This window comes from Triticum aestivum, chromosome 7B, assembly GCF_018294505.1.
Source record: "Triticum aestivum cultivar Chinese Spring chromosome 7B, IWGSC CS RefSeq v2.1, whole genome shotgun sequence".
NCBI lineage: Eukaryota > Viridiplantae > Streptophyta > Magnoliopsida > Poales > Poaceae > Triticum > Triticum aestivum.
Genome location: NC_057813.1, coordinates 734,263,776 through 734,280,456, shown reverse-complemented (window position 1 = coordinate 734,280,456; position 16,681 = coordinate 734,263,776). Strand labels below are relative to the sequence as shown.

The 16,681-nt window shown below is 42.6% G+C and overlaps 1 protein-coding gene across 1 annotated transcript; it reads left to right on the top strand.

Moving 5' to 3' along the window:
• The first annotated feature begins 5,761 nt into the window (after window positions 1-5,761).
• Window positions 5,762-8,097, top strand: LOC123161655 (GDSL esterase/lipase At4g28780). The gene is made up of 3 exons (XM_044579466.1): window positions 5,762-6,175; window positions 6,277-6,407; window positions 7,234-8,097. Exons 1-3 carry the CDS (start codon window positions 5,920-5,922, stop codon window positions 7,942-7,944), a joined length of 1,098 nt encoding a protein of 365 aa, XP_044435401.1. The 5' UTR covers window positions 5,762-5,919; the 3' UTR covers window positions 7,945-8,097.
• Window positions 8,098-16,681: the final 8,584 nt, after the last annotated feature.

Genomic DNA, 16,681 nt, shown 5'->3' with positions numbered 1-16,681 from the left:
ATTCTCCGCGAGCAGCAGCGCCGCCGTTGGTGTCGACTCCGACGGGCCAAGGAGATCGAGATCTATTTTTTTCATTGAGAAGAAAGAGATCGAGATCGGTCGGGGACTGGATGGATTGGGAGCCCGTTGGTGCCTTGCAAGCCCAGCACGACCTATAGGGCTGCAATGGGCTGGAGGCTGGCCGACGGCCCAGTGCATCAGAGGCATGCGTTTCGGCCTCTGGAGCAGCAGCCCACAGGACAGCCGGGTCCAGTTAGCACAGATTAAGCAATAGATCGCCACAGCCACGGAATTGGACGGCCACGAAGTCCCAGATCTAAAACACGGACGACCGAAAACTCAAATCGCTGTGGGAGCTCGGTTTAGGTCCAGTTATACTGTCTTTAATGTTCCGGAACTTTAAGCTTGGAACATGGAACCAGTCCTGGTCATCCCATGGGTCGAAAAAAAGGACAACATGGCAATGCCACTATCCCCTTTCATACTCGACGAGTGGCAAAATTAGTGTACTATTGCAGGTCAATGGCCAATGCACAAAAGTCACGCATACGCAGATCGATGCATAGCAATATGAAACAGATGATCAAAACTTATTAACTTGCAATGGGTCTGTCATATAGTAGCAGCAACTCTGAAAACATTAGCATGCTCACTTACTCAATCGCTAATCGAATTGCAGGAAGCATCAGATTAATTTTGCCCCTATTTGTTATTATATGGTTTCACTATACTATTGTCGTTTCATGCACCTTTACCCACTACTAACCTTCTAACCATTATAAAAATCATGTATATGTAAGCATGAGCCACCTACCACATTGTTAATTTGCATGCACATAAAGCAGTTTTGACGAGATCCTGGTAGTAGGAGATGGTGACAATTGATCGTGACGATCATTGCAGTTTTGACGAGATCATGCATGTGGCCAAGAGCCAAGAACAAGATAAAATGTACAGAACGATGAGCGTGGAGCCAAGAACATGAATATATCTCCTCCACGCTCATCGTTCCAGCTCAGGCCTGCGTACATATGCCTCAAAAGGAGGAGGCTGCCACTGAAACTTCTTTTTTTTGGGGGGGGGGGGGAGTCTATTTGATAACCCCTCTGTCCCAAAATGACTGTCTCAACCTCAGTACAAATTTATACTAAAGTTAGTACAAAGTTAAGACATTTATTTTAAGACGGAGGGAGTACTTTTCTTTAATAAACTTGTACCTCCTATTTTTCTGCCACTTAATTAGTTTTGATGAACAGTTTTGTTTTTTCTTAACCACTGTAAAACTTGTATCATTTTATACAGTTCAATCTTGGCTGCTATAGTGCTGCCAGTTACCCCACTTAGAGCATCTACGGCCGAGCGCCCCAAACCGGCCTCAAACGCCCGGACGGCCCGCCCGGTCACTGACCGGTCATGATTTTTCGACCCAGACGGACGCCTCAAACGGGTCTCAAACGCCCGGACTAACCGGCATCCCTCATATCCAGCTTAAATATGGGGCGGATATGGGGGCGCATGTGCGCGCCTGGTTACGCCCGCCACGTCGGACTGATGGCGGGGTCCCACATGGAAACGCCCAAAAACCTGGCAGTCTAAAGCTCGTCTCCTCCGTCGGACTGGCGGCGCCGCGTGGGGCCGCTACGTCGGGCCGCGTAGTGCCTAACCCGGCTATTTAAGTCGACTGGCGGTATCAGAACCCTACCATCCATATTTTCCTCCGCCTGTCCGCCGCCGCCGCCACTTTCCACTCCACCAGTCTGCCTAGTAGTCATTCCCCCACGCTGTCAGGTGAGGAGCGAGCCATTTCTGACGTCGGAGCGCCAGCTCGAGCTCCTTGAGCAGATCCGGGCAAGACGCGGAGCCCGTATCACCGCGAGGCTACCTCTGGATGTCATGGATCCAGAGGAGGAGTTATAGGATGAGAAGGAGGAGGTGAAGGAGGATGTGGGGGACGCTGGCGACGCGGATCTACAGACAGAGCAGTAGGCCATCCTCGATTCCCTCCGGTCGGAGTCGGCTGCGGAGGCCAGTAGCCGTCGCTAGCAGGAGATGGAGGCATAGCAGGTCGCAAAGGAGGCGGAGGTGCTCTCCTACATGGATCAGGTCGAGCAGGAGGAGGATTAGCCGGAGCCATCCTACCCGTCCGTCCAGCCGTCGCCCGGCGCCGTTGTCGCGGACATCTCCGAGGACGAAGAGTAGCTAGGATAGTACGTAGGATTTCTTTTGCATGATTTGTATGGATCAACGGGTTGAAATATGAAAGACTTGGATGCATAGTGTCTAATTTGAGGAGTGACCGGTTACTGTCATTGGACGCGTTCGATCGCGTCTGCGGGCGTTTGAGAGGCCGGATTTACAAAGTCCGGCTGTAGACGCTCTTAGTCTCCACTAGTTAAATATGCACATGCATGCAGTCGACAAAATTAAACCGCGTGGTGACATGCAACCCACACATGCTGCTCAATCGCCACGTGAATCTCGCACGTGATTGAATTATCACCAAATCTAGTTCTGTATCCCAATTTTACTTATCTTTTACTCCACAGTATCGCAACATGCGACACATGAGTGCCAACATATCCATACCAAAAAGTATTGGTAATAGTCAACGTTACATTTTTAGGCATCTTTTTCCAAAGCAAAAGAAAAAAATGTGATTACGAGTTACATATTGAATATTGTTTCACAAGTTCAACAATACACTTCCCTACAAAAAGAGTTGAATGATGCACTAACCCGCAAATTAGCAAAACTAGCAATGTGCCCATGCGTTGCAACATGTTCAAAGTAGAATAATACTTGTTCACAAACTTGAAATAAAACACTCTAATTTTTATTCGGAATAAAAACACTGTAGTTTCTAAAAATATATTATGTTCACTCAAAATATAATCCTTGGGTTGTTTTGATGAGGTGAGGTTGTTTTGATGAGGTGCGGGAGGAATGAGGTTGGTTTCAGGATATTAAGGGTTTTCCGTAAAAGGAAGCAGAGAAGTGGGCTATTGTTGCAAAAAGGCAATAACTTACCTTACAGTCATTAAATACAAATCTAGTGGTCAAAAATGATGAATGACACACGCACCATCATCATCAACTCAGTCTTTTATAGGAGTAGAGTCTACTCATGAGTCATGAGCCACCTATTGGGTTATCTAACACAAATGAAGCAAGGAGATGAAGATAAAATAGAGACGTGGACATACATATGTATTGCCAGGAGATATCCAAAATTTAGAACTTGTAATATATACTCCAAACTGATCAATCGAGGTCACATATACAATATCTTTTTGTACACATGCCTCAGAAGGTGGAGGCTGCCACTGGAACCGGCCATATTATTTTTATACATTTTGAGCTCGATCAGCATGTACTATATACACATGACTGCGTTTGGTTAGTTGAGCTGTAACGTCCTAAGAATGTATATAATCCATCAATCACCTAAAAAAATGAAATAATATAAGATAAATAGAAGGACGTGCTCATCGATCTCCACAAAATCGCAGAGTTGACAAGGATGTGGACGGCAGATACGCCAAGCGGAGCTATTGTCGTCGATCAAGTCAGAGATATGTGGTGGTTAACATGCTAATTAAATAATTGAAGTGGAGTGATCGCGGGAGTCGTCCTCTCGTTTTGATGGATTGATCGAGCATGTACGACTTTTCCTTGGGAGGCACCAATCTTTCGTATGTGTGTATATTACTCCATGCAATCACTTTAAGAGGTGTAAATTACTCCGGATCCATGCATATATATTCTAGCTATACAACACGAGACCCTAGACTTGGTAGCTTTGTTAATTAGCTGCCCCGTTGATCTGATAATATATTGGTCGATTGAACATGCACACTTGGTGGGCCCATAATACCATGCACTCCTACTCCCCTGTTCCCAAATATAAGTCTTTTAAGAGATTTCATTATAGACTATGTACGGACCAAAATGAGTGAACATATACTCTAAAAGGCATCTATATACATTCGAATATAGTCTCTATAGTGGAATCTCTAAAAAGATTTATATTTTGGAATGGAGGGAGTACAATGCAAGGTGCTTATAGAGATGCTTGCAACACAATGATTTTTGCTTAAGCACCGGTGCTTGTTTCTATAGCAGAGATGCCTAATTAAGCATATGTGTTTACAACTAAGTATACATGCACCTTGACATCACCCTAATTGCCTTAGTAGATGACCAATTAGTTGTCATACACGCCTGTACTCTAGTATACCGTATAAGTTTAAGCGGCAATTGCAGTGCACCAGAAATCCGAGCTTTATCGCCAATCATAATTGCTCTTTCATTTTTTTGTATAACCCACAAAGAAGAACCTTTTCTTCCGAATATCGGACACATCCATACGTGTGGTTGCTCTGAGATACATATTTCTTTGACAATGGACCGTGCGAAAATCAAGTCTTGGCATAGCATTTAGTTTAACTATCATGTTTGTTGAATTCGTAACAAGAACGAAGTCCAAGTTGAAACATCAAGAACAGACATGATTTATCTGAAACATGAAATTACTACATAAAAAAGGGCCAACGCGGTATCACCACTTTCCCTTTCTTTGGATACCTGATGAATGCAAAATTAAGTTCGCTCGTCAATGGTCGGTGCCCTACAGGATAAATGAATCACTCCAAAAGCAAGCAGGCAAGTAGATGGATGAATATCATTAGGAAATTACCAGCGGCCGAAACTTGCAATTAGTCGTTAAGCTTGTGAGTTGTCGGTGTGCATGGCTTTCACTTGTTCTTCACGTGATAAGAGCAGACGCATGAGGCCAGTCAACAAAATTAAAACCGCGTGACGACTGGAGTATGAAACGAGGTACTTACTAGCTGCTCAATCGCGAATGGAGTACCTACACATGGATCATGGGATTAAATTGCCACCGAAGATAATCCTGGTAGTATCAAATTTTACTACTTAGCATCTTTTACAAACTTAAGCATCCATATGGCAGCAGTGCTTACGCGTAGTGGTGCTGAACGATGCACTAACCCACTAATTGGTACTCATGAGCCACCTACTGCATTGTTCTTTTAGGCCATGCATAGAGCAAAGAGAGCAAGATAAGATAGAGATGTGGGCATATAGATTAACAAGTTGTTTAAACTTGTTACAAATATACTCCACGCCGATGGATCCAGCTCTACATTATTCTCTTTTTTGTACATTTCTACGCCTCAGAACATGGAGGCTGCCGCTGAAACCGTACGATAAGTTTTGTATAGTTGGAGCTCTCGGCTGCTAGCTCTACAATCATGTTGTACTATATACACATGACGGCGTCTAGTTAATTGTGCTGTAACGTCCTAAGAATGTATAGAATCGACCTGTCATCTAAAACAAAACAAAAAATACCAGAACGTGTGGTCATCATCTCTAGAGAGTAGGACAATAAAATCACGACGGAAGATACGGTAAGCATATAACATGCTAAAATTTACTACTCCCTCAGTCCCATAATATAAGAGCGTTTTCAACACTGGTATAGTGTAAAAACTGCTCTTATATTATGTGAAGGAGGGATTACTAATTAAAGTGATCGAAGAGTAGTCGTCATCTCGTTTTGATGGATCGATCGAGCATCCACAACTTTCTCTGGGAGGCATCCGATCACGTTCACATGTGTGTATATTTTAGTAGCGTATGCACAACTGTAAAGTAGTACTCCATAATCATATATTGTGCCCCGACTTGGTGTTTTCGTTGACTAGCTAGCTAGTTGATCTGATCATATCAATCGATCAACCCATGCTAATTGTGCCTATAAGTACATACTCCTTTCCATCCCCCTTAGTCACCATTAGTAGATGACAGTTTAGCTCGCATACACTCACAATTCTGTGTACTATACTGTATACGAGGTTCGCTTCTGGCTAGCTCGATCCCTGCCAGCCAGCCATGAAGGCTCCCGTGGTCGTGCTTCTGGGCCTTGTGATCGTCGGTGCCATTGGTGCTATCAGCGCGGATGCGCGGAGACCGGTGGTGCCGGCGATTTTCGTGCTAGGGGACTCGACCCTAGACGTGGGCAACAACAACCACCTCCCGGGGAAGGATGTTCCCAGGGCCAACGAGCCTTTCTACGGCATCGACTTCCCCGGTGGCGCCCAGGCCACCGGGAGGTTCAGCAACGGCTACAACATCGCCGATTTCGTCGGTATGTACGAATCATATACATCATCATGTGCTCAGAATGGTGCGGGGATAATAATATTTACCATGAGTTCATATGTTAATTTGATGAATTGATGGATGCAGCGAGGCAGCTGGGGTTCGAGAGGAGCCCTCTGGCTTACCTAGTGCTGAAATCTCGAAACTATCTCAACCCCAGCGCTCTGACGAGAGGGGTGAGCTATGCTTCCGCGGGAGCCGGTATCCTCGACTCCACTGTAAGTCACTTCAATTTATTTGCATTACATATGCTTGGTGAGTTGTATATGTGCTAGATAAGCCTTGCACCATTTCGTGTACGGTTGTCATCTATTTGTTCCAGAGGATTTGTTATGTACTACATTTGTAATACCATGTTTTGGTAGCAGTGGAAAGTTTTTCCAAAGTTGCCAATATAAACATCTTAAAGTGATATTAGAAGTAACTAATTCCTAAATTCAATTTCACAAAACAAAAATCTAAATTCCCCAAAGTGGACGCTGTCCGTCGGTGGATCTGTCCAGTTAACTTGGCGGTGACACCAAGGTTCATGGGAGGGAGCTGGAACGTGGAACCAGGAACCGAGGCGATCCATCATGTATAGGCACGTTACGTAGCTAGAGAAGCTAATAATAATCTAATAATTAAGTTGTCTTGTAGTTACGTAATCATCACATGCTCACAACAGTAAACATCATTTTGCAAAAAAAAAAACAGTAATCATCAAAACGCACCACTAGTGATTAAGCTTCTCCACTTGTTGTTCTAGTACTAGTACGAGCCATGTTTGTCAATTAACTGCAAGTGTTGTTATGAAGGGTCCCTGTGGTTTCTAATTCGAATTTAATATATAAATTAAACGGCAGTAACTTCATGTCACAAGAGTTGCATGTTACATAGAGAGGTAAATGCATTGGTCAAATCTTTGTTTTAGCGAAATCAAATAATATGTCCTCGCGTTTTAAAATGGAGAAAATATATCGTTACTAATTAACCATGCGGTTGTTGTAATAAGTAACTCTAATAACTAGCTCAACCTACTAATCGTATGTGTTTTACATGCAGAACGCGGGAAAGAACATCCCTTTGTCAAAGCAGGTGAGCTACTTCGCGTCGACAAAGGCCGAGATGGAGGCCACATGGGGCAACCATAAAGTCTCCAAGCTCCTCGCCAGCTCATTCTTCCTCCTGGGCTTTGGCAGCAACGACCTCTTCCAGAGCAGACCAAAGTCCGAAGCCGATGTTGCCGTACTCTATGCGACCCTCGTCTCGAACTACTCCGCCGCCATCACTGACCTGTATGGGATGGGCGCGAGAAAATTCGGGATCATCAGCCCTGGCCCGGTGGGGTGTGTGCCGCGGGTGCGCCTGTTGAACGCGACGGGCGCCTGCAACGATGGCATGAACCGCCTCACTATGGGGCTCGCCGCGGCGTTCAAGTCTGGCCTCGCTACAACCCTCAGCCCAACGAGGCTCCCAGGCCTCACGTACTCACTCGCCGACTCCTTCGCCGGCACGCGGGCCAACTTCGACAACCCACAAGCGGTTGGGTTGGTGAACGCCGATAGCGCGTGCTGCGGGAGTGGTAGGCTGGGCGCGGAGGGTGAGTGCACGAGGAACGCGACACTGTGCAGTGACCGCGATGTGTATGCATTCTTTGACAACGTGCACCCGAGCCAGCGGGCCGCCGAGCTGGGTGCGCAGGCTCTCTTTGTGGACAGCCCGATTCAGATCACCGCACCCATCAGCTTCAAGGAGCTAGCCCACGAGAGATGATTGACTGGTTCCTTGAAAATTACTACAAGACATGATTTAATTTTCTTGAGTTTGAGTGTGTTTTTGTATATTGTTGTATTAGTATTATTTTGAAAACTACATATAGTGTTAAATAATGCTCATACACTAAGCACCAACATTAGGTGTCACGCAGGACGGCACACTTCCCACTAACACAACATCTAACTTACTCCCTCCATTTACTTATACAAGGCCACTATGGAATATACATTTTGCATCTATACAAGGGCACCAACAGCAATGGAGACAAAATTAATGTTATTTTCTCGTACTAGCAACCTATTTAATACTTACATGCATGTAGCCATAATGACAGTCAGCTACTTCCTCCATTCAGTTTTCTTGGATGTATGTGGCGTATTAATGATCCCACTAAATGAAAAGAAAATCTGACTTGCAAAGCACACATTAAATTTTACATTGGTACGTGTAATCTGAGTTTGTGGCCTTGTATACATAAAATGGAGGGAGTATATAACACTAAAGAAAAACCTTGCTATCTCATGAGCCATTGTGTTATCATCCCTTTTAATTTTCACCAGCTTGTAGCTCTACAATAACCAAAAAAGCAGTATGGACTCTTTCTTTGTATCAACAAGAGAATACATATACATAGTCTTATTAACAAGAGCGTATGCACAAAGAGGTAACATGTCTCCGAAATAATAGGTTGATACAAGGTTACACCGACGTAAATACCCGCAAGACTCACACAGAGCTCAGCCTCACCAGCACTGAAACATCGAGGCAAGAGAGAGAGAGAGAGAGAGGGAGAGAGAGAGAGAGACAGAGATTGCACAAATACACAACTTTTGGGCCCGAGGTAACACAAAACCACTACTCTATGGGATTTTAATAGAAAACCACAACTCCGGGACCAATTGGTAACAAAAAGCATGAATCATCCAGTTTTATCGTATAAAACTGTCCAAATTTTTAAATGGTAGGCCAAATTGCCTGAAAATTACCCATATTGATCATTTAAAATGTTTGAATTACTGTAATTTTTTTGTTTTTTTAAACGTTGAATCGTTGAAGAAAATCTTTCCGATTCTCACGAAAACTGTGCAAATTTTAAAATGGCTGGGCTAAATTGACTAAAAATTTCCAAGATTGATCATTCAAGACTAAACCCACATTCCATAATTATCTTTAACTGAATAATTGAAACAAATTTGTGCTTTTTTGTTACTGGTTAGTCCTAGAGTTTTTGTTTTCAATTAAAATCCTCTGGAGTTGTTGTTTCGTGTTACCCCCACCCCTAAAATTTGTGTATTTGTGCAATTTCCTATCTCCAGAATAATAGGATGATGGAAGGTAACCTGACTCCAGAATAATAGGCTGATGCAAGATTATCGATGTAAATACCCGCAAGAAGCACACAGAGCTCACCCTCCACAACACTGGAACATCAGACCAAAATAATAGGGGGTACTGGAACCATAGAGACGAGGATAGATTTACCCGAGAGAGGGAAACAAGATATCGCCTTAGCCTAAAAAAAACAAATGAAGCGATTCTTCCTCCTAGTTTTCTAGTTGTTTTTCTATTTTTTTAGATCTACTTTTTACGCTAGGTTTTATCATATGGTTATCCAAAGAAAACATAATTTTTTTGACATACTAAAAAAATGAATTTGAAAAAACATGAATAATTTGCAAGATTTTGTGAACATTTTAAAACGAATCCTGTACATTTTTTCAAATTCCATGAACACATTTTGATCTTGTGGATATTTTTATTAAATCCTCGAAACTTGCCGAATTTTGTGAAAATTGTTAAAATTATTTTCTAACATAAAAAAGTAAATGTTTATCGAGCATTTTACAAAAGGAAAAGTATGAAAGGAAAAATAAAACCAAAAACAGTAAAAGAGGAAGAGAAAGGAGAAGGAAAAATATAAAAGAACGAACAACCAAGACAAAAAAGAAAAGAAAATTTTGTTGGAAGGAATCAGTTTGGATTCGCCGTATTCGCATCTATCTATCTATTTGTGTCATGGTTGCATGAAGAATAAATACCATATTTTCAGAATTTACACAACCATAATCTGTTTAATTTCAAAGTTTCATGATCAGCTGATTAGGAAAATAGATTGTGTAAGCTGTTTATATCATGTTCTAAGTAAACCTTCAAAAACTAATTAAGTTCGGATGTTGTTTCTATAGAATCTGTACGAACTTCTAAGATGTAACCAATAAATGTGTACATTTTGTGCCATCGCGGGTTAGCTTTCATGGTAAAATTAAGTGCACAAGTGGTAATAGGAATAGCAAAAAGTGGCGGTGGCATTGAATAATATCATTCGTAGCTATAATTATTAATTTCGAATGATTGAAGAATGCTAAGGACAACACAGCTATTGCCCTTGTAACTATGAGACTAAATATGTAAATTGCTAAGATTTTAGGTGTGATCCTGAGGAAACAAGCGGCGACTCCAATTACACTCTTGTGAAGTATGCCCTCTTTGCTATTTTGTCACGATGGTTCACTATCGTTTCTCTGTCTAGAGAGTGTTGGGGAATGTAGCATGCAATTTCAAAAAATTTCCTACAATCACGCAAGATCTATCTAGGAGATGCATAGCAACGAGAGGGGGAGAGTGTGTCCACGTACCCTCGTAGACCGAAATCGGAAGTGTTAGTTAACGCAGTTGATGTAGTTGAACGTCTTCATGATCCAACCGATCCAAGTACCGAACGTACGGCACATCTGTGTTGAGCACACGTTTAGCTCGATGACGTCTCTCGAACTATTGATCCAGTAGAGGGTCGAGGGAGAGTTTCGTCAGCATGACTGCGTGGCGACGGTGTTGATGATGTGATCCACGCAGGGCTTCGCCTAAGCACTACGACATTATGACTGGAGGAGTAAACTGTGGAAGGGGGCACCGCACACGGCTAAGAGAAATCTTGGTGTCCCTTTGGGGTGCCCCCTCCCCACGTATATAAAAGAGGGGAGGAGGAGGTCGGCGTCCTAGGAGGGGCGCGCCAAAGGGGGAAGTCCTACTAGGACTCCCTAGTCCTAGTAGGATTCCCCTTTCCTTTCCGGAATAGGAGAAGAGGGAAAGAGGTGGAGGAGAAGGAGGAAAGGAGGGCTACGCCCCCACCCCTAGTCCAATTCAGTTAGGGCTGGGGGGGGGGGCGCCTCCACCTGGCCTCACCAACTCTCTTCCACTAAGGCCCATGAAGGCCCATTAATCCTTGAGGGGTTCCGGTAACCTCCTAGTACTCCGGAAAATGGCCGAACCTCTCTGAAACCATTCCGTTGTCCGAACATAACCTTCCAATATATCAACCTTTATCTCTCGACCATTTTGAGACTCCTCGTCATGTCTGTGATCTCATCCGGGACTCCGAACAAACTTCGGTCATCAAAAACACATAACTCTTAATACAAATTGTCATCGAATGTTAAGCGTGCAGACCCTACGGGTTCGAGAACTATGTAGACATGATTGAGACACATTTTCGATCAATAACCAATAGCAGAACCTAGATGCTCATAGTGGCTCCTACATATTCTACGAAGATCTTTATCGGTCAAACCGCAAAACAACATACATTGTTCCCTTTGTCATCGGTATGTTACTTGCCCGAGATTCGATCGTCGGTATCATTATACCTAGTTCAATCTCATTACCGGCAATTCTCTTTACTCGTTCCGTAATGCTTCATCCCATAACTAACTCATTAGTCGCATTACTTGTAAGGCTTATAGTGATGAGCATTACCGAGAGGGCCCAGAGATACCTCTCCGATACACGGAGTGACAAATCCTAATCCTGATCTATGCCAACCCAACAAACACCTTCAGAGCCACCTGTAGAGCATCTTTGTAATCACCCAGTTATGTTGTGACGTTTGATAGCACACCAGGTGTTCCTCCGGTATTCGGGAGTTGCATAATCTCATAGTCATAGGAACATGTATAAGTCATGAAGAAAACAGTACACTACTAGGGAAAAGCCTAGCAGCAGCGCGGATTTTAGGCCTATCAGTAGCGCGGGAAGGAGCGCTACTGATAAGGCGCTACAACTAAACCTTAGCAATAGCACGCCTAGATCCACGCTACTGCTAAATTGACTTAGTAGTAGCGGTTCTAAAGAACCGCACTACTGGTAATTAGTAGTAGCGCTTCTCCTTTCCCGCGCTACTACTATTATTTAGTATTTTATTTCTTTTTTATTTCATGTTGTATTCATACACCTTTACACAAGTTTTCATACAACAGGAATTTAGAGATTGTTTTTACATCATAATGAGTTATTACATCACGGGGTGAAAGAGCCGTGGACTAGTTTCAAGTGGATGTCCATCCACTTGAAACTAATCCGCGGTTCTTTCACCTAATGATATAATAATATCATCATCATCATCATCATATCATTAACAACTTATCATCATAATACATCATTGTCATATAACACCTCCTCAAGATCATCGTTTTCATCAATGACATCACATAGCAAATTGGTCACTAGTCGTAATCACAAGTACTCCTCATTGTCAACTCTAACACATTACCACATAATAAACATATTGTACCTCATAGGACCTACTACATTCGATTAAGACCTACTACATTTTCTAAGGTAAAATAGCAAAAAACAAGATAGCCCCTGACTCTCCATTATGGAGAATGGAGATTAGCCTGTCTCCAATTCTTGCCTTTCGCTGAATGTTACTTCCAAGAATCTCCTTGCAAATGTCCATACATTTCTTTCATTTTTGATGATCATGTGTTCACCGGTTTTAGAAATCCGATATGCACAGGTGAGCTCCCTAGATTTACCTGGCAGTATGTTCAGAACTGAGAGGCGACCATTCAGAGACATCAGATGAGGCACACAATCCATCAGGAGTTTCTGTTGAAAAACATAATAATAACTTCGTAGTTAGCAATGATGTACTAGTTTTAGAAGTATGCAAAAGATGCACGGATGTCGTAATAGTAAAATATCTTACCAGGGTATCTCCAGAGAAGTTACCGTGGTTCAACACATGCACTAGTGGCACGTATTCACCATAATTTGGAGGAGTTCGATAATAGTTATTGTAATTCTCAAGAAGAGTACAAAATGCGATCAGATGATTTTTCTCCTTATACGTTAATTCGGTGCCATCGGTGTAGTGGGTTTTATCTACCATCTTCCGCACAGTCTTTGAAGAATCAAAATAAGCTATCAATGGAAATAAGTTATCAACTATTTTGAAATAAACAATATAAATTAGTTAATAACTATGTTTGAGAAACTCACATAGCAGTACAATCGGAAGCGTATCAACAAGGACCCAAATGCCCATATGGTCTTGCTCGATGTCAGGATCACCAAGATCCATGGCGACAATCATACCCTCATAAAAACCATACATTTTGCAAAGTGCTTCCCAATTTGGCAACCAAAATGGGTTACGCTCTGAGCATTGCACAGATTTACTTCAAAATCCATCTCATGATGGGTCCTTAGGTGTATTTTCTTTGTTTCAAAATTTTCATGGTCTTCAAAACACATCCTCTCCAAGACAAAGCGTCTTGCATGGCATGGAATAAGCTAGTCGAATTGTAAAATATGAAAATTAGACGTTGAAATAGTTGAAGTCATGCTTAATTGCGAAAAAACGCTTGCCGTTGTTGCGTACCGTTTCAACATCAAAGGTCTCCTCGAGCTTAATGCTGAAGCGCCGATCTTCGTCCAGCTCAATGAACCTGTCGCACATATCTCGATCGTCGTGGCACCAGCTGCACTCCCCCAGGAGACTGTCGTCGTCCGAGTACGACATTTCCTACGTTCATAATTCAAAGATTAAACGTGTACATATTCTAGCACAAGTCATGCCAGAATTCACGAAAAAATCCGGCATGACCTTTGCTAAAAGAGGACATATCGAGCGCCTGAAATTTGCCGGAACGAAAATTAATCAACACTCCGGCAAAACATAGGCCACTCGGAGATGTAAACTGAACATGAACGATCACTTGGGCAACCACATATCCTATTTGAGCAACAACACAACCTGAAACCGTATAAGTTATCACTAATACATCCCGAATAATTGCTTAAACTAAAAAATAACAACAAATATGACATGTTCAACTAGTTTTATTAATTCAACAAGTTCTTACTAAATATAAACTTACTATAAATAGAAAAAAACTAGTTCTTTCTAAAAATAAAGTAGTTCAACTAGTTATATTAATTATCTTACTAAAAATATATTAGTTCTATTAATTCAACTAGTTTATTAATTTACTTAGTAAACTAGTTAAACTACAACTAAAGTAGTTCAACTACAACTACTATTAATCATACTGCCCTAGTTAACTAGTACCATCACTACTAGTAATTAACATGTACTACTAAAAATCTAGTACTAATGTGAACCCTAAATTAACACCTACTACTACTAAAAATCTAATACGAACTAAGCAACATCTAGTACTAGCTATGAACCCTAAATTAACATCTACAACTACTAAATCTAGTACTAACTAGTGCCAGGGGGTGGGGGGCGACGGAGAGGTAGCTAGGGGCGGCGAGGGAGGGATCGGGATCGGGAGGCGGCGGTGCTGGGTGGGCTCGGGTGGCGGCAGTGAGGTCGAGGGCGGTGGGAGGAGGGCTGCCGGCGGTGGAGGGAGGAGGGGCGGCCGCAGGCGGAGGGAGGAGGGCGACGGCGGAGGAGGGAGGGGCGGCCGCAGGCGGAGGGAGGATGTGCGAGGAGGAGGGAGGAGGGACGGAAGGAGGGGAGTACCTCGGCGGCGGACGGACGAAGGCGGCAGCGGCGGCGACGCACGACGACGGTTATCGGCACGCGGGCGAGAGTGAGAGTGTGAGTGAGAGAGAGGGTCGGTCGTGCGCGTGGGGGTAAGGTAGGGATAATTGTAGCGCGTTTGCCGAAATGCGCTACAGATAATCTGAATAGCAGTAGCGCTTTGCATATAAACCGCTACTGCTAAGTGTAACTATACAAAAATACGTCTATGCAAAATACATTGGCCATCAATGATCTTTTTGTGTACAATCTGAATTGTCAATATGAGTCCTCTCCGGTAGGAACCGGAGAGTTCAGTGAAGACCAACTGGTTGTGATAATTTCAGAAATAACATATTTAAGGTGGTATACACCCTGTTCACGGAGCGAGGTGGGACTAAACTTGTGGGCTGATCTTACCAGTAGCGGTTTTCTTCGAAGCGCGCTGCTGCTAACTTCCATAGCAGTAGCGTGGTTCATTATAGGGCGCTGCTGCTATAACTAGCGGGGGGGGGGGGGAGGTCATGGCAATTAGAGCAGTAGCGCTTTTTGCGGTGCACGCGCTACTGCTATTTTTCTTTCAGCAGCGCGTTTTGCTATCACGCGCTGCTGCTAAGTAGCAGTAGCGTTGTATTTTGAGCAGCGCTGCTGGTAAGATTCTGTGTATAGGCTTTTCCCTAGTAGTGGTAGCAATAAAATTGTAACGATCATAATGCTAAGCTATCGGATGGGTCTTGTCCATCACATCATTCTCTAATGATGTGATCTCGTTCATCAAATGACAACACATGTCTATGGTTAGGAAACATAACCATCTTTGATTAACCAACTAGTCAAGTATAGGCATACTAGCACTAGTAGAAAACGAGCCTCTAGTCCTGGTTCCAGAGGGCCTTTAGTCTCGGTTCTAGAACCGGGACTAAAGGGTCGAGACTAAAGCCCAAACCTTTAGTCCCGGTTTTCCTATGAACCGGGACTAAAGGAGCTCCATGTGGCCGCTGTCTGGAGCTCCACCTTTAGTCCCGGGACTAAAGGAATTTTTTGGAATTTTTGTTTTCTGAATTTATTATTTGACAATTTAATCTCTAATCACCCACTCTAATCACTCCTCATCACTGCTCACTGCTCACTTATGAACCACTCATTCCAAATCATCTAACTTCCCGGCAGGTCACGCATCCTCTCACTATTCCAGCGAGAGCACGCTTAACTTTCGAGTTCTATTCCCCCTAGTTTCCAACTCTGCACTTGTTGTTTTCCTAACAATACTAAGCTCTCAACCCTTAGGATTTAAACTTGAGCATTAAGTACCGTTTGAGTTTGAAACTTTATTCTAAAAAACAATTATTATTTAGTAACTCTAATATTTCTTGCATAAGTAGTTTGACCACTGTTTTGCCAGATTTGACCATAGTTTGACCAAAAGTAAAAAAAAACTAACAATAATTATTTAGTAACACTAATATTTCTTGAATAAGTAGTTTGACCATAGTTTGACCACAATTTGACCAGATTTGACCACAGTTTTACCAAAAGTCAAAAAAAACTAAAAATAATTATTTATTAACAATAATATTTCTTGAATAAGTAGTTTGACCATAGTTTGACCACAGTTTAACCAGATTTAACGAGAAGTCAAAAAAACTGAAAGTTAATATTTCCTTTTTTCCTTTCAGAATTTGAGGATTCTAAAAATTTGCAAACAGGCCTACGACCCAAATTTATGCGGATTTTCGTGCTGATTTTTTTGATAAATTATGCGTTTTTTCGACATCGTATGCAAAAGATATGGCCGTTTTACTTTTTCATAACACTTTTTCGCAAAACATGTCCAAATTTAAGTTTTGTAATTTTCCTAACTAGTAGATGTAGTAGCATAACTACATCTCGAAGGCTTTTAATTTTTGAAGTTTATATCATTTTCTTTTGTTTTTACAAAACTGAAATGGCATCGCACCCTTT

Excerpts from the sequence above, each read along its gene's own strand:
- LOC123161655 (XM_044579466.1), top strand. The coding sequence starts at position 5,920 with ATGAAGGCTCCCGTGGTCGTGCTTCTGGGCCTTGTGATCGTCGGTGCC. Across the intron at positions 6,176-6,276 it reads CAACATCGCCGATTTCGTCG|CGAGGCAGCTGGGGTTCGAG; the intron begins GTATGTACGAAT and ends TGATGGATGCAG. Across the intron at positions 6,408-7,233 it reads CCGGTATCCTCGACTCCACT|AACGCGGGAAAGAACATCCC; the intron begins GTAAGTCACTTC and ends TTTTACATGCAG.